The 22,345-nt window shown below is 48.3% G+C and overlaps 3 protein-coding genes across 26 annotated transcripts in view; 1 reads left to right on the forward strand and 2 right to left on the reverse strand.

The window, feature by feature from the left end:
• The first annotated feature begins 370 nt into the window (after positions 1 to 370).
• Positions 371 to 7,652, forward strand: CCDC200 (coiled-coil domain containing 200). The gene is made up of 4 exons (XM_054671455.2): positions 371 to 574; positions 4,483 to 4,783; positions 5,404 to 5,462; positions 7,472 to 7,652. The coding sequence occupies exons 1-4, from the start codon at positions 470 to 472 to the stop codon at positions 7,496 to 7,498; spliced, it is 492 nt and encodes a 163-aa protein (XP_054527430.1). The 5' UTR covers positions 371 to 469; the 3' UTR covers positions 7,499 to 7,652.
• A 1,375-nt stretch (positions 7,653 to 9,027) lies between these two features.
• Positions 9,028 to 17,350, reverse strand: TMEM106A (transmembrane protein 106A). 8 transcript variants are annotated; one of them, XM_063798546.1, is made up of 10 exons: positions 17,182 to 17,285; positions 16,710 to 16,877; positions 16,059 to 16,083; positions 15,852 to 15,914; positions 15,213 to 15,276; positions 13,168 to 13,321; positions 12,520 to 12,660; positions 12,369 to 12,412; positions 11,797 to 11,850; positions 9,028 to 11,428 (listed from the first exon to the last, which is right to left on the reverse strand). In XM_063798546.1, exons 3-10 carry the CDS (start codon positions 16,060 to 16,062, stop codon positions 11,308 to 11,310), a joined length of 645 nt encoding a protein of 214 aa, XP_063654616.1. In that variant the 5' UTR covers positions 16,063 to 16,083; positions 16,710 to 16,877; positions 17,182 to 17,285; the 3' UTR covers positions 9,028 to 11,307. The 8 variants fall into 8 exon arrangements, 7 of the variants coding, with proteins under 7 accessions (XP_063654616.1, XP_009430390.1, XP_063654614.1 ...); XM_063798547.1 differs by having other exon boundaries at positions 9,622 to 11,428; positions 16,710 to 16,899; positions 17,182 to 17,229; XM_009432115.5 differs by having other exon boundaries at positions 15,852 to 16,083; positions 17,182 to 17,350.
• A 67-nt stretch (positions 17,351 to 17,417) lies between these two features.
• The window catches only part of NBR1 (NBR1 autophagy cargo receptor), a 78,279-nt gene continuing 73,351 nt past the window's right edge, over positions 17,418 to 22,345 (reverse strand). For 16 of the 17 annotated variants that reach the window (XM_063798537.1, XM_063798538.1, XM_063798542.1 and 13 more), the window contains one exon: positions 17,418 to 19,190. In XM_063798537.1, coding sequence (XP_063654607.1) covers positions 19,017 to 19,190 — 174 coding nt within the window. In that variant the 3' untranslated portion in view covers positions 17,418 to 19,016. Of the gene's footprint in view, positions 19,191 to 19,361; positions 19,526 to 22,345 lie in introns of those variants that run through there. The other variant, XM_024350284.3, reaches the window with a different exon arrangement.

Below are 22,345 nucleotides of genomic sequence, written 5' to 3' on the forward strand. Positions count from 1 at the left end.
ATTCTGACTCAGCACAGACATTTATGGGGGAGATGGAGAGAGGAGAGATTAAGGAGAAAAAGGTAATTCCGGAGACCTAAGTGGGGAGAGATGAGCAGAGGAAGGGTCAGATGACGATGCTGGAAGCCTCTGAGGAAGAGTGGGGGAAAGAAGCCAGAGAGAAAAGACTTTACTGCTGAATTGTCCATGGGGCCCACTGAGACTCAAAGCTAAGGTGGGAAGGTCTTCTATCTGATCAGGACCCACGAGAGAAAGGTACTTTGCAGATGTTCCCTGGGAGCCTTGGGAAAAATGCCTCCCTCCCTCAACAAAGCAGGCGGGGCCTGCCCAGTTGCCCTGGCAGTAACCACATTGTGAGGTGGTTCCAGTTATAGGCAGAGGGGTCTGAGTGGGAAGAGACAGAGGTGGTGGGAGCAGTGGGCTCTGCCTGTCCCCACCCCCACCTGGGGCCTCATACCATCCCACTATCATGGGTAGTGCCTACCACTGGGAGGCCCGGCGCCGGCAGATGGCTTTGGACCGAAGGAGATGGCTGATGGCCCAGCAGCAGCAGGAGCTGCAGCAGAAAGAACAGGTGCATGGGATAGGCTGGGTTCTTCAGGGTCCTCTCTGGAGCAGGAAGGGAATGGAGAATGGAGACAGATCCCTAGGAAGCTGCCTACTATTTGGTGAATGTTGTTTGCTGGGGGTAGGAGGAAAGCAAGGTCATTTGGCGTTCTCTCAGATAGACTGTGTCTGTGTTGGGGGGAACACTATCAGCTGACTCAATTTCCCTCTTGTAATAGTCTAGGGGAAGGCAAGGGTACTAGGCCTGGGAGGTTTAAAGATGTTCTGTCCAATAGGGTAACCCCCAGCCTGTATGCTATATTGAGCCTTGGAGTGTGACTGAGGAACCAAATTTTTTTTTTTTTTTTTTTTGAGATGGAGTTTTGCTCTTGTTGCCCAGGCTGGAGTGCAATGGTGCAATCTTGGCTCACCACAACCTCTGCCTCTCAGGTTCAAGTGATTCTCCTGCCTCAGCCTCCCGAGTAGCTGGTATTACAGGCATGCGCCACCACGCCCAGATAATTTTGTATTTTTAGTAGAGACACGGTTTCTCCATGTTGGTGAGGCTGGTCTCGAACTCCCGACCTCAGGTGATCCACCCACCTCAGCCTCCCAAAGTGCTGGGATTGCAGGCATGAGCCATGATGCCCAGTCAGTGTTATATAAATTTAATTTAGTTTTTAAAAATGTTATTTTGGCCAGGCATGGTGGCTCACACCTGTAATCCAGCACTTTGGGAGGCCAAGGTGGGTGGATCACTTGAGATCAGGAGTTCAAGACCAGCCTGGCCAACATGGCGAAACCTGGTCTCTACTAAAAGTACAAAAAGTAGCTAGGCATGGTGGCGCTTGCCTGTAATTCCAGCTACCTGGGGAGACTGAGGCATGAGAATCACTTGAATCAGTGAGGTGGAGGTTGCAGTGAGCCAAGATAGTGCCACTGCACTCTGACCTGAGTGACAGAGTGAGACTCTGTCTCAAAAAAAAAATTAAAAACTTTATTTGATTTTATTATTGTAATACAGACAGGGTCTCACTATGTTGCCCTGGCTGGTCTGGAACTCCTGGACTCAAGCAATCCTCCCACCTCAGCCTCCCAAAATGTTGACAAGTGTGAATCACCATGCCTGGCCTTTAATTAATTAATTCACTTATTTATTTTATTTTATTTTTTTGAGATGGAGTCTTGCTCCAGTCTTGCTCCCAGCCGGGCACAGTGGCTCACACCTGTAATCCCAGCACTTTGGGAGGCCAAGGCAGGTGGATCACCTGTGGTCAGGAGTTCGAGACCAGCCTGACCAACATGGTGAAACCCCATCTCTACTAAAAATACAAAAATCAGCCGGGCGTGGTGGCGCGCACCCGTAATCCCAGCTACTCGGGAGGCTGAGGCAGGGGAATCGCCTGAACCTGGGAGGCGGAGGTTGCAGTGAGCCAAGATCGTGCCGTTGCACTCCAGCCTGGGTGACAAGAGCAAAAATCCATCTTAAAAAACAACAACAACAACAACAAAAATATATATATATTTTAAAACACTCAACATACATACTGGAAAAATTTTAAGCATGTTTGGGACAATTTGGATATGTACATCTACTTTTTCAACTGTAAATTTATGAAATCTAAATTAATGAAATATTTTTGTTGAAAATTTAGTGTCCAAATTAAGATGTGCTGTTGTTTCAAATTCAAGCTAGGTTTTGAAGACTTAGTATGAAAACAAAGAATATAAAATACTTCATTGATATGTTCATATTGATGTTTTGGATGCATGGGGTTAAGTAAAATATATTATTAGGCTGGGCGCAGTGGCTCATGCCTGTAATCCCAGCTCTTTGGGAGCCAAGGCGGGCTGATCCTTTGAGCCCAGGAGTTTCAGACCAGCCTGGTATCATGGTGAAATCCGTCTCTAAAACAAATAGAAAAATTAGCCGGGCATGGTGGTGTACACCCATAGTCCCAGCTACTCGGGAGGTTGCAGTGGGAGAATCACTTGAGCCTGGGAGGTCAAGGGCTACGGTAAGCCTTGTGATCACGCCACTATATTCCAGCCTGCGAGACAAAGTGAGACCCTGTTGCACACAAAAAAATAAATAAATAAAAGTAATTAAAATTAGTTTCACTTGTTTTTTCTTCTTCTTCTTTTTTTGAGACAAGGTCTTCCTCTGTCACCAAACCTGGAGTGCGACAGCCCATTCATAGCTCACTGCAGCCTTGATCTCCTGGGCTCAAGCCATCCTCCAGCCTCAGCCTCCTGAGTAGCTGGGACTACAGGCATGCACCACCATGCCTAGCTAATTTTTTGTAAAGACCAGGTCTCACTATGTTGCCCAGGCTGGCCTCAAACTCCTAGCCTCAAACAATCCTCCTGTCTCAGTGCCACAAAGCGTGGATTACAGGCATGTGCCACTGTGCCTGGCCCTATTTCTTCTTCTATGTGGCTATTAGAAAATTTAGTGGCTGGATGCAGTGGCTCACGCCTGTCATCCCAGCACTTTGGGAGGCCGAGGCGGGTGGATCACAAGGTCAGGAGTTCGAGACCATCCTGGCCAACATGGTGAAACCCCGCCTCTACTAAAAATACAAAAATTAGCTGGGCGTGGTGGCACATGCCTATAATTCCAGCTACTCAGGAGGCTGAGGCAGGAGAATCGCTTGAACTCAGGAAGCAGAGGTTGCAATGAGCCAAGATCAGGCCATTGCACTCCAGCCTGGGGGACAGAACAAGACTCTGTCTCAAACAAAAAAAAAAAAAAAAGAAAGAAAGAGAATTTAAAATTACACATGTGGCATGCATTATATATATATACTTTTTTTTTTTTTTTTAGACGGAGTCTCATTCTGTCGCCCAGGCTGGAGTGCAGTGGCATGATCCTGGCTCACTGCAACCTCCGCCTCCTGGGTTTAAGCAATTCTCCTGCCTCAGCCTCCTGAGTAGCTGGGATTACAGGTGCCTGCCACCAAGCCCAACTAATTTTTGTATTTTTAGTAGAGATGGGGTTTCACCATGTTGGTCAGGCTGGTCTCGAACTCCTGACCTCGTGATCCGCCCGCCTCGGCTTCCCAAAGTGCTGGGATGACAGGCGTGAGCCACCGCGTCCGGCCCAGCATGAATTATATTTTTATTTGACACTGCTATTTCAAAGCACTTGTAAGGTTTAGAAGCACCCTTGGGCTATTAAAAAAATCACTTTGGGAGGCTGAGGTGGGAGGATCGCTTGAGGCTAGGAGTTCCAAACCAACCTAGGCAACATAGCGGGACCCTGTCTCTACAGAAAATTTAAAAATTAGCAAGGCATGGTGGCACATGCATTTAGTCCAAGCTACTCAGGAGGCTGAGGTGGAAGGATCGCTTGAGCCTGGGAGGTTGGGGCAGCAGTGAGCCAAGATTGCACCACTTACTGCACTTCAGCCTGGGCAACATAATGAGTCCCTGTCTCTATTAAAAAAAAAAATTAACCGGGCATGGTGGTGTGCACCTGTAGTCCTAGCTACTTGCGAAGCTGAGGCAGGAGAATCACTTGAGCCCAGTAGTTCCAGATTACAGTGAGTCATAATCGTGCTACTGCACTCCAGCCTGGGTGACAGAGTGGGAACCTATCTCTAAAAAACAAAACACAAGACATTTGCAGGGAATTACTCTTTATCCTCCAGCACTAAAAACTGCTTTCAGTGCTGAGCTCTCAAGTGAGGAAGCAGGTGCTCAGAGAGAGTGCTATTTCCTGGGCTGGGGCTGTGCCACCCAGAAATCGTTCTTGGGTGTCACAGTGGGTGAGGCAGACAGCGTAGGCCCAATTTCAGCCTCCAGCTCTAGGGAACAGAGACCACTGCCACCTATACTTCTCTACTCACTTGCCTTGTTCCCTGAAGTTTCTCTGGCAGATGGGTGATTGGGTGGGGAGAGGATGATGCCACTTGCCTGGGGGCTTCTTGCCAGGAACTGAAGAATCACCAGGAGGAAGAACAACAATCGGAGGAAAAACTCCAGCCACCTAAGAAGTTAAATGTGCCGCAACCACCAGTGGTGAAATTGTGGACATCACAGGAGCAACCACAGCCATCACAGCAGCAGCCATCAGTGCAGCCACCATCGCAACCACCACCACAGCCATCAACATTGCCACAGGCACAGGTGTGGCCAGGGCCACAGCCACCACCTCAGCCAACACAACCAAGTGCTCAAGCCCGTTGTACTCAGCACACCTCCAAATGCAATCTCCAGGATTCCCAAAGGCCAGGTCACCAGCCTACTTCAGCGGGGATCTACTAAGCTGGAGGGCAATCTCTGTATCAACAACAGATTCCAGGGTGGGCAGAAAATCCTTACAGACTCTGGACTGGAGCCTGGGAGTGGGAGGTGGTGAGGAGAGGAGCCCTTTGCTTCCATCCTAGCCCTGTAGTGTAGAATCCATATCTACCACCCTACCCTCTCTGACTCTCCCAAGTACCCTCGGGCCTTTAATGCCTTGCTGGTCAACTCCCTCTGGGTGGGTTAATGCCAACCTACGGCTGCAAAGGAGCCTTCCAACTTCTGCAGAGAGTGGTTGAGAAGCTGTCGGCCCTTCTTCCAGAGTGAGCGTGACAGAGGAGGTGGGGGTGATCAAAGGGTGGGACATGAGTTGTAGGCTTATTAACAGATATACTGAGCCCCGTGAGGTCTGGAACAGGGAACCACAGCACAGCTTCCTAGTTGAGAATCTTCAGGAAGGGCTCAGTCTGTGTCCTGTCCCAGGTAGGAGCCTGTCCTCACTGCACCCCCATCACCCCCTGGGTCACCAGACACAAGCACTCCAGGCTTGCAGTGTTCCATCCTTGGAAAACTGCTGGATGAGTAACCTGTACTTTGTTTCATCATCAGGTCTCATGAACCCATGCCAATCTAGCCCCATCAGAAACACTGGGTATTCACAACTCAAGGTAAGATAGGGACACAGACTGTGAAAGACAGACTCTGGGTGACTGAGAAAGAAAGAGAAAGAGAAAGAGAGAGAAAGAGAGAGAAAGAGAGAGAGAGAGAGAGAGAGAGAGAGAGTGTGTGTGTGTGTGTGTGTGTGTGTGTGTGTGTGTGTGTAGTCCAGAGAAACCTCCTTAAGCAGGAGTAAGGGGAGGAGACTAGAATTATTTCAAATTACTTCTGGATGGTCTATTCCTCTATTCTTTGCCACCATTAAAAATGTTTGGGTAGGAAGCTGGGTGCAGTAGTCCTGGCTACTTGGGAAGCTGAGGCAGGAGTATTGCTTGAGCCCAGGAGTTCAGGTTCAGACATTTCCAAAAAAAATTGAAAAAAATTGAAAAAAATTGAAAAAAAGCCAAGTGTGTGGGGCTCATGCCTATAATCCCAGCACTTTGGGAGATCAAGGTGAGAGGATCGCTTGAGCCCAGAAGTTTGAGACCAGCCTGGGCAACAGAGTGAGACTCCATCTCAACAACAACAAAAAATTTTAAAAACTAGCTGGGCAGCCAGGCACGGTGGCTCACACCTGTAATCCCAGCACTTTGAGGGGCTGAGGCAGGCAGATCATGAGGTCAAGAGATCAAGACCATCCTGGCCAACATGGCGAAACCCCATCTCTACTAAAAATACAAAAATTAGCTGGGTGGGTGGCATGTGCCTGTAGTCCCAGCTACTCGGGAGGCTGAGGCAGGAGAATCACTTGAACCCAGAAGAAAAGGTTGCAGTGAGCCAAGATCGTGCCACTTCACTCCAACCTGGTGACAGAGCGAGACTTTGTTTAAAAAAAAAAAAAACGAAAAAAAAAACAAAACTAGCTGGGCATGGTGGCACATACCCGGAGTCCAAGCTACTTGGGAGGCTAAGGTGAAGATCGCTTGAGCACCAGAGGTTGAGGCTGCCGTAAGTGGTGATCACACCACTGCACTCCAGCCTGTGCAACAGAGTGAGACCCTCCCTGAAAGAAAAAAAAAAAAAAGGAAAAAATGCCTGGGTATGGATGGCCTATTGCTCAGCGCTATCCATAAAATGATAGATGATGCAACTTCCTCAACAGAGGTGGCATGAGGACTGAATATGGCAATTATTAGTAAAGGAAAGGGGCCAGGTGCAGGGGCTCATGCCTGAAATCCCAGCACTTTGGGAGGCCGAGGTGAGCAGATTGCCTGAGCTCAGGAATTTGAGAACAGCCTGGGCAACATGCTGAGATGCCATCTCTATTAAAAATACAAAAAATTAGCCAGGTGTGGTAGGGCGCATCTGTAGTCCCAGCTATTCGGGAGACTGAGGCAGGAGAATCACTTGACCCCTGGAGGTGGAGGTTGCAGTGAGCCAGGATGACACCACTGCACTCCAGCCTGGGTAAAAGAGTGAGATAGACAGACAGACAGACAGACAGAGGAAAGAGCATTAAAAGCACTTAGCTTGGAGTCCAGCTCATTGTAGGCTATCAAACTCAGGATGGCAACCTTTTTCTTTTTTTTTGAGACACAGTCTCACTCTGTTACCCAGGCTGGATCTCAGCTGCACTCCACCTGCAACCTCCACTTCCCGGGTTCAAATGATTCTCCTGCCTCAGCCTCCCGAGTAGCTGGGATTACAGGCATGTACCACCACGCCCAGCTAATTTTTATATTATTAGTAGAGATGGGGTTTTGCTATGTTGGCCAGGCTGGTCTCAAAAGATCTACCCGTCTTGGCCTCCCAAAGTGCTGGGATTACAGGTGTGAGCCACCACGCCTGGCCTGGATGGCAACTCTTAACAAGAATATATAATTGTGCAATTGTGCAAGGCATTGGAAAGGTGTCTCTGACAGAGGTGCAACAGATGAAAGAAACTGATGCTAGCACTTCTAGGATGAAGAGTGGGCTGCTACATTTCACTTTGATTCCTCTGGACTCAAGGGATTTCACACAATGTTCTGAAACCAGAAGCTGCTAACTTGTTTTGTTTCCTGTCTCTCCCTCTTCTCAGTCTACCAATTACATACAGCAGTGGTGATCCAGAGATCGAACCCAGGACCCCATGGCCATCCCCAAAATGCAGATGAGCAACCACATCTTCTCAGCATCCAGCAATATCTCCACTCCAAAAGCCACCCACTCTAGAAGAGGAGGCTGCCAGGAATAAAATGTAATTTTTTTCCTGGGAGGAATCACGGGACCGGACAGCTTTATGAGACAGGGATGAGAGGAAGAGGGCAGGACGGCTCACGAAGGGGATGGAGAGGGTGGAAAGAGAGTGGAAGGCAAGTTTATGCTTCTCTAGGCAAAGCCAATGGGAGAACTGGGTCTTGGGTCCCCCCCAAGTATGCAACTCCTACTACTATCACTACCTGCCCTCATTCAGCAGTGATAAGTCTGTGGGGGGCTTCAGTTTATGACTGTCACTGGAGCCATCACCCATTCCCCCAAGCCCATGCTTACTGAGATATAGCCTGGGGAAGGAGGGGTCGCATCACATCAGAGCAGGCCTGCAGCAGCATAAAGTGGTGGCAGGCAGTGATGCTCCCCACCTCCAAGCCCATTGCAATGTCTGGCCTACAGTGGGCACTCAGCTGTCAAATGGACAATGGAGGCAGGGATGGAGCGAAAGAGCCTGGAGGAAAGGGAGGCTATAGCCTCAGGAACATGACACCTGACCCTGGGAAGGGGAGGGAGTCTTGCCTTCTAAAACCCACAGCCCTCTCCCTTCCTGGCTCTCAGCCTCTCCATCTAGCAGAGACAACCCAGAGGTTCACCAGCCCAAGGTGAAGGAGTGGGTAGGGCTGGGGGCCCTGGGTGTTAGACTTCAGGAAGGTGCAAGCCCTGGGAAAGCCTTTCTTCCTCCATGCTGAGAAAGGCTGCCTCAGTCACCTCAATCACAAGCCCCGTCCGAGGCATCAGCTGCGTATTTCATTTTAGCCTACATAGCATTGCCTTTGGTCTGAAGGGGCCGTTTCAGTGCAACCCACGAAATTTCCTGATGAGAGCAGCTGGGGAAGATAACGGGATGGTGGTGGCACAGAACAGGAATAGTAAAATTGGAAGAGACTTTAGAGATACACAATGGGAGCAAGAGGGAGAGTGAGCTCCTGTGAGCAATCTCACGGAAAACAGAAGGGCAGGATATGTCAGCAGTGGCTCAGAGGCCTGGGGAAGAAACCTTGCTGCCCGTTGGAACATTAAGGAAACAGTTTCTGCCAGGTGCAGTGGCTCATGCCTGTAATCCCAGCACTCTGGGAGGCCGAGGCGGGCAGATCGCTTGAGGCCAGGAGTTTGAGACCAGCCTGGCTAACATGATAAAACACTGTCTCTACTAAAAATACAAAAATTAATTTGGTGTGGTGGTGCGTGTCTGTAACCCCAACTACTCAGGGAGTCTGAGGCACGAGAATCACTTGAACACAGGAGGCAGAGGTTGCACTGTGCCAAGATCATGCCATTGCACTCTAGCCTGGGTAACAGAGCGAAACTGTCTCAAAAAAAAAAAAAAAGAAAAGTTTGTGAAATAGGGAGTATCCACTAGCTCCCTTCCCACTCCCAGGAGACTTTTTTGAACACTCTTAAGTATAGTTTATTGAATACAATATAAATACTTCACATTTGGCAGTCTATACACAGCAGCTCCAGCCTGGCTTCCCTGGACTTTTGTGCTCTTGCCAACACCACCCTGACCTCAGCTTGGAGACAGCAGTCTCCTTCCTTCCCCTCGTTCCCCCAGCCAGCTAGTTACCAAGTTCTGTCACCACTTCTCCCTCTCCATGCATCCTACTTCAAAATTAGCTTTCCCTGCTCACCTGTGTTCATCGTTCTGTCTGAATGATAAAGAGACAGCCATCTTTTTTTTTTTTTTTTTTTTTTTTGAGACAGAGTCTCGCCCTTGTTGCCCAGGCTGGAGTGCAGTGGTGCGATCTTGGCTCACTGCAACCTCTGCCTCCCGGGTTCAAGTGATTCTCCTGCCTCAGCCTCCTGAGTAGGTGGGATTACAGGTGTGCGCCACTACGCCCAGCTTTTTTTTTTTTTTTAAACGGGGTCTTGCTAATGTTGCTGCTCATGTTAAACTTGAATTCCTGGGCTCTAGAGATCCTCCCACCTCAGCTTCCTGAGTAGCTGGGACTACAGGTATATACCACTGCACCCAGCTGTAAGACCAAGCCACCTTTAATGAACAAATATCCTTCCTGTTCTGCTGAAGTACAGAAACTATTTCTACTAGGAGCCAGTGGGAACCTAGGGGTTATCTGGAGCTTAGCTCCAGCTAAGTGACAGGAAAGGGAGGGTCTAGACCAGTCCCTGCTGATGTGCTGCTCCACATTGTCAAAGCCCAAGGAGAGATGAGGCCTCTGGGACCAGAGAGGGCCCTGGTACTAAGGTGGTGGTGGAACAGAACCCAGCAGCCTTCAGCTGGATACTGATGGCTTCATCTCCTGAAAGCTTTCAGATGACAGCAGCTGGGCCCACTGTTTTACCTACCTGTGTCCACCCACATGGGCTCAGGATGTGGACTTAGAGGCTCTCCTTTAATAAATATCTTATACAATGATTCTGTCTTTGGCTCTGTTTTTCCTGTGCAGGCCCGCAGAGTGCCAGGTGCCTCTCTCCCCTCCTCTACTATTTTGGCTCCTGCTATGAAAAGAATAGTAAAACTACTTTATAGAGAGGAGACGCTTTAGCTGGAGAACAACTCTGTCTTCCTAGGAACCAGGGACAGTCAATAACCAGAAAGGACAGAGGGCTAAAGGGCCTTGGCTAATCTTACTATCAGATGGGTGGCAGACAAGTTACCAGAGAGAAGCAGACTATCACTTTTTCACATGGTCAAAGCAGATATGCACAGAAAAGCATCTATGATCCCCTGAAAGTCCTTGGAGATGGCACTGGATATCCCCAAATTTTCTTATCAGAGGGTAGAAAACTTGAAAAGAGTCTTCTTCTTCTTTTTTTTTTTTTTTTTGAGACAAAGTTTTGCTCTTTTGCCCAGGCTGGAGTGCAGTTGCACGATCTTGGCTCACTGCAACCTCTGCCTTCCGGTTTCAAGTGATTCTGCTGCCTCAGCCTCCCGAGTAGCTGGGATTACAGGCGCATGCCACCACACCCGGCTAATTTTTGTATTTTTAGTAGAGACAAGGTTTCACCATGTTGACCAGGCTGGTCACGAACTCCTGCCCTCAAGTGATCCACCCACTTCGGCCTCCCAAAGTACTGGGATTACAGGTGTAAGCCACTGCGCCCAGCCGGCAGGTCCATGTTTTAAAAGCCAGATAAAACTACAGCTCTCTCCACATTCAGACGGGACAGCCAGCCCTGATGGAGCTGGGGTGAAATGCCCCCTTCAGACTGACCAGGTGCTCAGTACAGAAAAGCCAGGTGCCACTCCAGGGAATCTAAGGTGCCTCAAGAAAATGCCAGGTCAGATTTTCCTCAAGAAAGACCAGCCAGGCACAGTGGCTCACATCTGTAATCCAAGTGCTTTGGGAGGCCAAGAAGGGAGGATCGCTTGAGCCCAGGAGTTCAAGACCAACCTGGACCAACAGTGAGACTCTGTCTCTACCAAAAAAAAAAAACAAAAACAAAAAAAAAAAACTAACCAAGGGCAGAATCTGATGGCAGCCCCTGAAAGAATCTGGGGGAAACTGGAGGATATGAGTGTGTGTGTATGAAGTTAACTTCAAAGCAAGCTTCCTGTGCTGAGGGGGTGGGAGGTAAGGGTGTGATGAAGCAGGGCTTCTCCTTTGGCAAAGCCTCTGTAGTCCTTCCTTAGTCACCAGGGAGTTGTGGGAGATATAGACCAGGGTTGCAGGTGCCTGGAGTACAGGTACAGCAGACAGGTCATGGTGGGTGAGGGGTCAGCTGGTGGGGCACAGATGCGTTTCCTCGGCAGTCCACATATTCATAGCTCTGAAAGACCAGCTGCTCTGAATGGCTCAGGTATGAACAGGTCAGGGTGCCCCTGGAGAGGAAGCAGGCCTTGTTGCCATGGCTGGGAGGAAAAGGAAAGCTCTGGCCCCATTATACTGTCTGGGGGTGGGGAGCGGGGAGCTCCCTCATTTGCCCTTCCCTCTGGCTCCCCACTCTGCCAAGGTACCTGGGACAGCTGCCCCACCTGTTTTCCAGCAGCTTCCAGACAGCCCTATGCCTGTTGCCCCTAATAACTTATAGGCAAGGTGAGACTCAGAAAAGGGGCTAGACTTGCTATTCCCAAGAGCCAACAAAGATTCATGGGGTCAGCTTGGAAGACTCTCTGCCCACGAGGTGTAGCTGAGTGAGAATGAAGTCAGAAGTGAGAGCAGGGATACCAGAGCTCCAAGCTCTACTTACTGGATGTGCAAAAGCACATGGTGGACTTTGATTTCCAGCCAGGTACAGATTTTGCTGAGAGAGAAGAAAAGAGAACGTGGGACCACGTGTCACATGGAGTAGCCTGTCAGCTCAGAAGATGCCTGCAGGTCCCAGTTTCCTTACCCCACAGAACTCTTTCCTTCCATCAGGTGCCCCCAAAATGTCACTCCCACCCCTTCCCACCCTTCAGGTGAGTGTAGCAGCATGGCTGCACTATCACTCTGACCTCCACTCACTTGGCCCAGGCACATGCTGGACCCCCATTCAGGAGACAGACAAAACATTCTTCTTCCTCAGCAATGCAGGCTGAAGAGCCCAAGGTCACATATTGTAAAGATTAACCAAATTCCAGCCTGTTTTTCATTCTAATCAAGGTCCAAACAAGCAGAGGCTGGGGACCCTGAACCCTTGCTTATTACATTCTCGGCCATGGGAGGGCAGGCCAGATGCTGGCTGAAGAATTTGCTAAGCAATCAGGAAAGCTGGTGGGTATTAATTGGGTTCCTAAGCCAGGCAAGTGGCTAGGGGAGAAGAGATCAAGGGGTACTCACTATGTGTTTTCATCCCGTATCTTGGTGGCTACTGCATAAAACATCTGTCAACCAAATGGGCACAGGGTTAGCCCCAACTCCAGCTGCCCCTTTCCCACTACCACACATCCACACACCAGTGGGCAGGGCTGGCCAGGGAGAGGGGAGTCACCTGTTCACTGGCCAAAGGGCCAATGTGTAGGAGAAGGTTGTTGGAAACCTGCCCCACCACGAGGGACTGGTGCAGAACCTCGAGGGTCAGCTGTGTCACCATAATGGGGTAGTAGTTGCCATTGGAGATGTTTAAGATATTCTGGGGATGAAGACAAGGGAAGGGAGGAGTGAAGATGGCCCATCCTTAGGAAAAGCCAAACAGTTGCAAAAGCCTGGCTGTCTGGCCTGAGCCCCATCTACCATGACAAGCTTCAGGTGCAGAGGATGAAAACTGGGAGCCCCTTGGAGGGGCATTGAATGGTGAGGGGTCAACTTTACGAAGTTAAGCTGCCTCAGGATCCAGGTCCATCCTGTACAGCTTCTTTCCATTCAGTCCTGTCCATCCAGAGAGTCTCAGGCACTGTCACCCCACTCCACCCCTGTGGTTTACTTATCTGGCCCGGATTCTGACCCCTTACTGTGTAGAGTCCCAATCCTTACCATCTATCATGGAGCTCATGGTTGCTCCTACTTCTCTTCAGGCTCCCAACACCCTCTGGGTGCCATAAGATCCCTGGCTTCCCATGCCCAGGGTCATAACACTGGACAAAGATTACAGCGAAGTATTGCTAGGAAGGGGGGTTTGGAGCCAAGGGCACCCACCCACCGTTATGTTGAGGTAGATATCAGCCTCATCAAAGGCCACTGTGGAGGAGTTGAGGCCTGCAGGCTGCACAATGACGGACCGGGGAAACAGGAAAAAGACGATGAAGGAGGAGGTCACCAGGCAGATGAGCACGGCCAGGAACACAAAGAGCTTCCTGTGGGAAAGCAGGACGCAGGATGGAGGAATGGAAAAGTCTGAACACCAAGGAAACTCGGAGAGGGGGTTCAGACACTCCTCTCCATATACAAAGCTTTCCCCTGCACACTACCCCAACAACATTTAGCTCCCCAGATGTGGCCCGGAATGAGTAGGAGCACAGGATTGGCAGGCAGGCAGCCTGGTTTCCACTCCCAGCTCTCTGTTCCCATTGACCCAATAACATGGAGCAGCCCACTTAGCCTCCTTAAGTCTCAGTTTCCTTGTTGGTAAAAGGCAGATAATTGTACTGACCTCACAGAATTTGTTATCAGCTAATATATGAAAAAATACTAATCACAGGTCCCTGCACACGGCAAAAGCACAATGAATGCTAGTTATTATCACTAGAAGAAATAAGTCCATATTTGGAAGTTCTGAATTTTAACATTCAGAACAGGACACCATCCATCCAATTCAAAATTCAGATATGCATTAAAGAGATAGTACTTTGTTAGTATCTTATGATGTGCACTGCTAATTTCTTTTTTTTCTTTTTTTTGAGATGGAGTCTTGCTCTGTCACCCAAGCTGGAGTGCAGTGGCACGATCTCGGCTCACTGCAACCTCCACCTCCCGGGTTCACGCCATTCTCCTGCCTCAGCCTCCCGAGTAGCTGGGATTACAGGTGCCTGCCACTATGCCTGGCTAATTTTTGTATTTTTAGTAGAGATGGGGTTTTGCCATGTTGGTCAGGCTGGTCTCAAACTCCTGACCTCGTGATCTGCCCGCCTGGGCCTCCCAAAGTGCTGGGATTACAGGGTTTTTTTTGTTTTTTTTTTTTTTTTCAGATGAGGCCTCGCTCTGTTGCTCAGGCTGGAGTGCAGTGGCGTGATCTTGGCTCACTGAAGCCTCCACCTCCTGGGTTCAAACAATTCTCCTGCCTCAGCCTCCCAAGTAGCTAGGATTACTGGTGTCTGCCACCACGCCCAGATAATTTTTCTATTTTTAGTAGAGACAGGGTTTCGCCATGTTGGCCAGGCTGGTCTTGAACTCCTAACCTCAGGTGATCCGCCTGTCTTGGCCTCCCCAAAGTGCTGGGATTACAGGCATGAACCACCACGCCCAGCCTGATTTCTAATTCTGGTATAGTGGGGTGGCGGAGAGGGTTCGGCTTGGTGTGACTCCCAGGTTGACACCAGGACCTTGGGAGGAGGTTGAGGGAGCTCCATGTCAGATGGACTCAGATCACAAACACGGTAGGCCCCAGGTCTGCCTGAGGTTCTGAAGTATCCCAGAACAGCGGACAATAGGTTTTTCATCTCTACTGGAAGAAAAACAAGCAAATCTGAACTGCCTCAGCAAGGGAGGTGCTTAAGAAAAATAACATTTTCAAATCAATTGCAGCCAGGGCCACATGCTTGTTCCCTCCTTCCTGGGAGGACTTGCAGAGCTACCAGATCCTTCCTGTCTTGGAGAGGGGGCCATGCTTTCTGGAAGCAGTGATGCTTAAGGAAGCCCACCAGGTGGCCTCAAGTGACATCTGCTGTGCCCACAGCTGCTGCTGCTTTTTTCTTTCTTTCTTTCTTTCTTTCTTTTTTTTTTTTTTTTTTTGATAGAGATGGGGTTTCACCATGTTGCCCAGGCTGGTCTTGAACTCCTGAGCTCAAGTGATCTGCCTGCCTTGGCCTCCCAAAGTGCTGGGATTACAGGCATGAGCCACCACACCTGGTCCAGGAGCTTCTAAATCAGGAAAAAATCCTTGGACGTAAGGAGCTGGTACCTCTGAGGCTCAGGCTTTCTATGGAAGAACTAATAGGAAGAAATTAAGGGAGATCAAAACAGGGGAGACAAAGGGAGCAGCCCCCAGGGGCGATGGCTTGTGAAGCTAGGGGAGGAAGGGGGGCTTACGTGTGCTTGGGCTTCAGCCTCTGGTCCCCATAGGGGATGAGAGCCACCAACTGCTTCTCCAGCTCTAGAGAGAGAGAAGGTGAGAGGGAGGGCCAAGATGCAACTGTGACAAATATTTACTGTGCCAGCTTCCCAGAAGCACGCCTCCACCCACACCATAGAGCAATGTTAGAAACATGCCACATCTGCCCCAGAGCAGGACTGGAAGCACTGGACTCTGCTACCAAAGTTGGCAGCTCAGCTTTGTCATCTCTAGAATGGAAGTGAGATTTCCACTAATAGGTATGAAGAATCTCTGAAAGTCACCAGCAAATCAGAGATGCCCAGCATCTTTGGAAAGTTCATTTGTAACTTCCTGAACTGAATGAATCCTAGGACACACAGTGTTGCTCAGAAGCACAGTGGCTAGAACCCTTCTTTCCCACAAGGGGCTGGAGAATACAACCAGGGAAGGAGGGCAGGTTTTTGCAGGGAACCCAAGGATAGTTAAGTATCTCCCTGGCCAGCCTGAGACTGGGAGGTCAAGAGCTGGGAGCAGATCTAACCCCATCCAAGGAGACTCAGAGGGGCTGCCCCAGGCCAACAGGCTAAGAACTTTCCCTGGATTCCAGGCTATTTCCAGAGCCTTGGGCCACTCACCTTGGGGAATCTTGCCACTGCCCTGGCAGGTGGGACAAGTCACGAAGCTGGCATCAGCAGTTCCTTCACAAGGTACACAGGAACAAAAAGACTTGCTGCTACCGGTGCTGGAGTAGCTGACAGCCTTGCTGCCAATGGCTGGTTTGGAGGACAGGATTGACTTGTTCTCATCCTCCCGCCAAGAGCCCAGCTGGGAAAACGTCTTACCCATTCTTCAGGGGCGGGGGTTTCACTAATGAGAAAAGACCAAAGTTCAGTGCTAAGCTTGTTAGCACTGACGCCAGATGTAATTTTGGTTTGAAGTTCTCAAGACTGGCAAGGAGCTTCACCACAGTTTAAGCAAGCTCAAGCCTAAGGAAGACAGGATGTGAAAAACTGGGTGGTCACATGGGACTCTCAGAAGTCTCAATGCATTTCGACTCCTTTCATTATTTTAAAAGAGACCAATCTGCCTACAAAAGGGAAAACAAAAGAAAAGCAGAAGTTACTTCACTTTAAGGAACTTCCATAAGTGATTGTCAGAGCATTTAATTTTTCTCTGGAAAAGTTGCTGAGCTGTCATTCAGTTTAAGGGAAGGAAGTTGGATAGGGCAGAAAAGAGATTCTTTGAATCAAGGAGAGAGGAGGCCAGACTGGTCACAGGTGTGGTTAAGACCCCTATCTAAAGAAGCCCTGGGAGAAAGCAGACACCTCACTGCTTTCTGAGGCGGGGTAAGAAAGCCTGAGGAGGGTCATAGTGATACCAGGGTCCCTCTTTCACTAGGAAAAGTCAAGGCTAAATCTGGACTCTGTGTGGCAGAACGAGGCCGGCAAGTGAGCCACACAGATCTTTCTGGGCTAAAATATAGGGATGCTCACCTTGTTCAGGTCTGGGATCCCAGGCTCCTCAGCTGCACGAGGGCGAGACTTCTGTAGTGCGTCTTTGGGGAGAAGGGCCTCTAAGGGCAGAGTGGGCTGGGCTGGGCTGAGCTGAGCTGGGCGGTGGTGGGGAGAAGCACCGCCTGGGGCCGGCAACCGGCCGGAGTCCTAGGGGAACGAATGTGCCGCACTGGAGAGTGGGGATAGTAAGGACGCTGACCTCCCCGAAGGGCCAAGCCGATTCCTGGGCTACATGGGGGCTCTGCCATGGGCCGACCGGGTGGAAGCGGACGGAGAAGGTGTGACTTCATTAAGGGAGGATTTCAAGTCCCACCACACACCCCTAGAGGCCGTTAGTCAAGCTTGGTACCCGTGCGGGGGGCGCCTGTGTGTTGGGCGAGGAGGCGGCAACAGGAGGTGTCTTGACCTCCGAAAGGTAAAGTAGGTATAAAGGGTCTAGGAAGGGCCTTACCCGCGGACGACTGCGGCGACAGAAACGGAAGAGAGTGGAATCGAAAATGCGGGAGCGAACACTCCCCTCAAGCTTTGACTCAGTGCCCAGGGAAGTCCCGCCCCAGCCCCTAAGGGCCCACCCCACCCCGTCCCCCGGTCCGCCCCTTCGCCACGCAGCGGCCTGAGACGCTGCCAGCTCTTCAAACGTTACCCGAGGGTCCGGACGCTGCTTCCGCAAGGACTAGCCAGTCCGGGTAGGAATTTCCAAGAACATTTATTTCACCATTCTTTAGGTGGTTATGTACAAGTACATACATAACCAGGAGAGCAACCCGGGCCCTCCTGGCCCTCGATTATAAAACTCCGATGGTCAAAACAGGTCCCACCCATCAACCCAATTACACCCTGCCGCTCCACCTTCTACCCGGAAGCCCCGATTAAAACGTTTTAAATAATGAACGGCCTGGCTGGCTTGCAGTTTGAATCCTGGTTTATTTAAGTAGCATTCCGGAGTTATACTGTAAATAAACATCATTATGGCTAATGACTAATTAAAATCACCATTCATTACAAATACCAACCAGGTTAGATAATACTATTAACTATCTTTTCCCCTTCGGTCTGGGGTTCATATTCTTCCTTTTCTGGAAGTCATTTTCATGGATAAAATATTTAGCATTTTTTGTTACCTCTTCCTTCACCAACTGTACTCAACACCCTTCTGTAAACAGAGTGAGAACCTGGGTTCATGGACAAGCTCTTTTCCACTTATCTTCGGGTTAAACCAAAACTTTTTCAGCAACTTTGCCCCTGTCCAAGTTTTGCAGAACACCAGCTGCCTCTTCCTGTTCTAGGCTTTCTAGGGCTAGATACCTCTGAACGGACTTCAAGCATTAAAGAAGTCATCAGCATTTCCTATACCTCACACACACTCATTTGCCCACCCTGAACTTCACTGACATTAATTTAGGAGCCTGCCTTTTGCCTTTCACATGTTTCTATTTCCCCCACTGTACTGTAAAATAAGATCTGCCCTGACATTAAGAAAAAAGGCAACTGTTAAATTTACTTTTCCCTTTAAATAACAGGATTTTTTCCTTTTCTATAAGATTAGCAAAATATTTCACAATACCTATATTTTTTCCCTTAAATAAAAATGTATGCAAAATTACTATAATAGACATTGCTCAATAGGTGCTGGTAGGTTTATCAGCACACTCTTCCTCCTTTCATTGAAATGCGGAGATTCCCTTGAAGTTGGATACTCTTGAATGCACCATGGAGTCTTTAGAAAGCAACGGTGCCAATTATTAAGTATTGCAGGAAAATTACTTTCTCCTTGAGAGAGGAAGAGTAACAACATTTCTATCATGCTCTGGGTGTTATTTCAATGCCAAATAACTATGAAGCTTGAGGTGGATTACAGAAATTATGAGAATAATTCTTAAAAACAACTTCCGAGGTTAATGTCTTTCAAAACCTGAAAATTAACAGATATCCCCATAAAAAATCCACATTAACCAAAGAAAAATACTCAGTTTCAATAAAAGCAGAAAGAAAAATGGTTCTATATGAAGTTGAAGTTACACTTGTCAATGCACTAAAATAGTTTTATCCAAATCAACTGAAAAACTGTCTTCATACTATTCATCCGATGTCTAAAGTGAAAATTTAAGTTCTGGTCTTTAGTTTGCTCCCCAAAATACTGTAACAGGTATTGTCTTGGTAACTCAACGATGGGCTCTATACAGATTCATCAGATTAAAAATAAGCAAGGGCTTCTATCCCATACCCCAATGACAGAATAAAGATCATCTCTGAGCAGCAGGCAGTTATTTAATACAAGGTCACTCCTCAATAGCGTTGGCTGTACCAGTCGTTGTTGTTTAACTGAAGAAGTTCTGTCACAACCTGCAGGATATTGTAATTGTGTTTCTTCAGCAGCCGTAGGTTCAGCTGCCTGTCACAGAATCCCATTTCAAAGAGATGGGCCATCAGGGCTGCTGTCTGATCTTCAGAAACTATTGGCTGTGTAGAGACAAGCAAAGCAAAAAAAAACAAAAAATTCTGTATAATTTAAATATTTTATACATTTGTATCATCTTGCAAGCATACTAGTCTTTCCAGATTTATTCAAAGTACTAGGTAATTAGATTCAAGGCTATGGCACTCCTGTGTACTTGATACCAACGGTTCGGACTGGGAAGGCCCTATTTTAGATTATCTGTGTACTTGAAGGAGGAGAAAAGGGAAACCGGGGAGCTAATGAACTGTACTTAGAACTAGGAGAATGCTTCACTCGGGACTTTCAGGAAGAAGCATTTTTTGGCCAGATGAAGGAATGACAGCAAGCCCCAGAGACCCTGTGAACATAAATGTAATTGTGATGATGGGGGAAGTATGAGCAAGATAAAAGTGTTACTGAAAGATGCTATGGGAAATTTTGTCAGATATGCAGAGGAGCTGGACAAAAAAAAAGCTTGGGAAATTACAACCTGGGAAGGCTTCTTGATTTTTTCTCCTCCAAAAGAATAGGTAAGAGGGGCTGGGCGCGGTGGCTCACACCTGTAATCCCAGCACTTTGGGAGGCTGAGGTGGGCGGATCATGAGGTCAGGAGATTGAGACCATCCTGGCTAACACAGTGAAACCCCATCTCTACTAAAAATACAAAAAATTAGCCAGGTGTGGTGGCAGGCGCCTGTAGTCCCAGCTACTCGGGAGGCTGAGGCAGGACAATGGCGTGAACCCAGGAGGTGGAGCTTGCAGTGAGCCGAGATCACGCCACTGCACTCCAGCCTGGGTGACAGAGCGAGACTCCATCTCAAAAAAAAAAAAAACAAGAATAGGTAAGAGGAAGTTAACATTCATTCATTCAAGCCCTGTGGTGGAAGCATTACCTTCCTAAATCCTTAAACGCTTGTTTTGTTGTTGTTGTTGTTTTGTTTGTTTTTTGAGACACGGTGTCACTCTGTTCCCCAGGCTGGTTTGCAGTGGTGTGAACACAGCTCATTGCAGCCTCAACCTCCTGGGCTCAAGTGATCCTCCTGCCTCAGCCTTCCAAATAGCTGGGACCACTGGTCTGCGCTACCATGCCCGGCAAATTTTTAAATTTTTTACTAGAGATGAGGTTTCCCTATGTTGCCCAGGCTGGTCTTGAACTTCTGGGCTCAAGTGATCCTTGAACTTTGGTCTCCCAAAATGCTGGGATCATAGATGTGAGCCACCTCGCCTGGCCTCTGGTTCTGTTATTATCCCAATTTCACAGACTGGGGATACTGAAACTGTGCAGCAGAAAGATTATTAACTTTGGAGGCAGATAGGCTTAGACTCAAACCCTAATCTTCCATTTACTTACCAACTGTGCTATCGATTCCTTTATGAACTGAAGATATATCATACCTCCTACTTTGCAGGGTTGTTGAAAAAGTATGTAAAGATGAGAACAGTATGCAAACATGTTAAGCATTTCCCTCCAAACCTGATTCCACTGTTCCATTCTACCTTCTTATTTCAGAATAGATTATCCATCCTCCTTTGCAGGTTAATGGAATGTACCTTGCATTGTATCTTATTACCTCTCACCACTTCAGAAATCTTTCTCCATCTCCAATCTGTCTTCTCATCTTTATCATTAACCTCTTTCACTGCTGGCTTGCCCATCTCTAAAGTCTCACCCAACTTTAAAAATGCTTCCTCTTGTCTTATGTATCCTAGCTTCTGCCTGTTGTAGCCTGTCTATTTGAAAGTGTGGCGTACTTCTACTCTCAAATTCCTCACCACCAGTTCATATCTCTCTGTAGCATCTAACACCGTTGACCATGTCCCGCTTATTAAAACACCTTCCTTAAGTTCCAGCATAGAACTCTCTCTCTTCATTTTCCTCCTAGTTCCCAGCTTTCTTTCAGAGTATTCCTTTCCCTGATCCTTAAAGGTTGCTTCTTGCTTTCCCCATTATTCCTGGATCATCTCATTCCATCAGATGGCTTCTGCTATAATCTGTAGGCAAGTGACTCTCAAGCATGTATCACCAGGCCAAATCCCTCCCCTGTGATCTGGATGGATACCGTTGGCTTGCCATTATCTGTGGGTTCCTCATCTATGGATCAGTCACCAAAGGACTGAAAATATTTGGGGAGAAAAAAAGGAACACGTACAAACTTTTTTGTCATTATTCCCGAATACCATATAACAACTATTTAGATAGCATTTACATTGTATTGGGTATTGTAAGTAATGTAGAGATGAAGTATATGAGATGGGCTGGGTGCAGTGGCTCAAGTTTCTCATCCCAGCAATTTGGGAGGCTGAAGCGGGAGGATTGTTTTGAGGCCAGGAGTTAGTTGCCCTGGGCAACACAGTGAAACCCTATCTCTTCAAAAAGATTTTTAAAAAACTAGCTAGGCATGGTGGTGCCCACCTGTAGTCCCTGCTACTCAAGAAGCTGAGGTGAGAGGATTGCTTGAATCCAAGAGTTCTAGGCTGCAGTGAGCTACAATCTAGTTATTGCACTCCAGCCTGGATGACAGAGCAAGACCCTGTCTCTAAAAAACTAAAACAAGCAAGCAAGAAGATGTGCCTAGGTTATATATAAATACTACACTATTTTATATAAGGGACTTAAGCATCTATGGATTTCAGTATCCCACAGGGGGTCCTGGAGCCAACCGTCATAGATACTGAGGGACAACTATATATCCAGCTGCACTCTGGATATCTTTACCTTTACCTGGATATGCCACGAACTCAACACTGTCCAGCAAAACTGACCTAGTTCTCTTCTTCTGCTCTTAATGAATGGTACTAAGCCAGAAACTTGGGATTTATCCTTGACTTTTTCCCCTCCACCCCAAGATAGTGTCTGGCTTTGTTGCCCAGGCTGGAGTGCAGTGGCATGACCTCAGCTCACTGCAGCCTCTGCCTCTGGGGCTCAAGCTATTCTCCCACCTAAGCCCCCCAAGTAGCTGGGACTACAGGTGTGCGCCACCAAGTCCGGCTAATTTCTTTGTATTTTTTGTAGAGATAGGGTTTCACTATGTTGCCCAGGCTGGTCTCAAACTCCTGAGCTCAAGTGATCTGCCCACCTTGGCCTCCCAAAGTGCTGAAATTACAGATGTGAGCCACCGTGCCCAGCCTATCCTTCTTTTTAGCCACTTAATCATCATCTCAAAGTTATGCCATTTCC

Source organism: Pan troglodytes, chromosome 19, assembly GCF_028858775.2.
Source record: "Pan troglodytes isolate AG18354 chromosome 19, NHGRI_mPanTro3-v2.0_pri, whole genome shotgun sequence".
NCBI lineage: Eukaryota > Metazoa > Chordata > Mammalia > Primates > Hominidae > Pan > Pan troglodytes.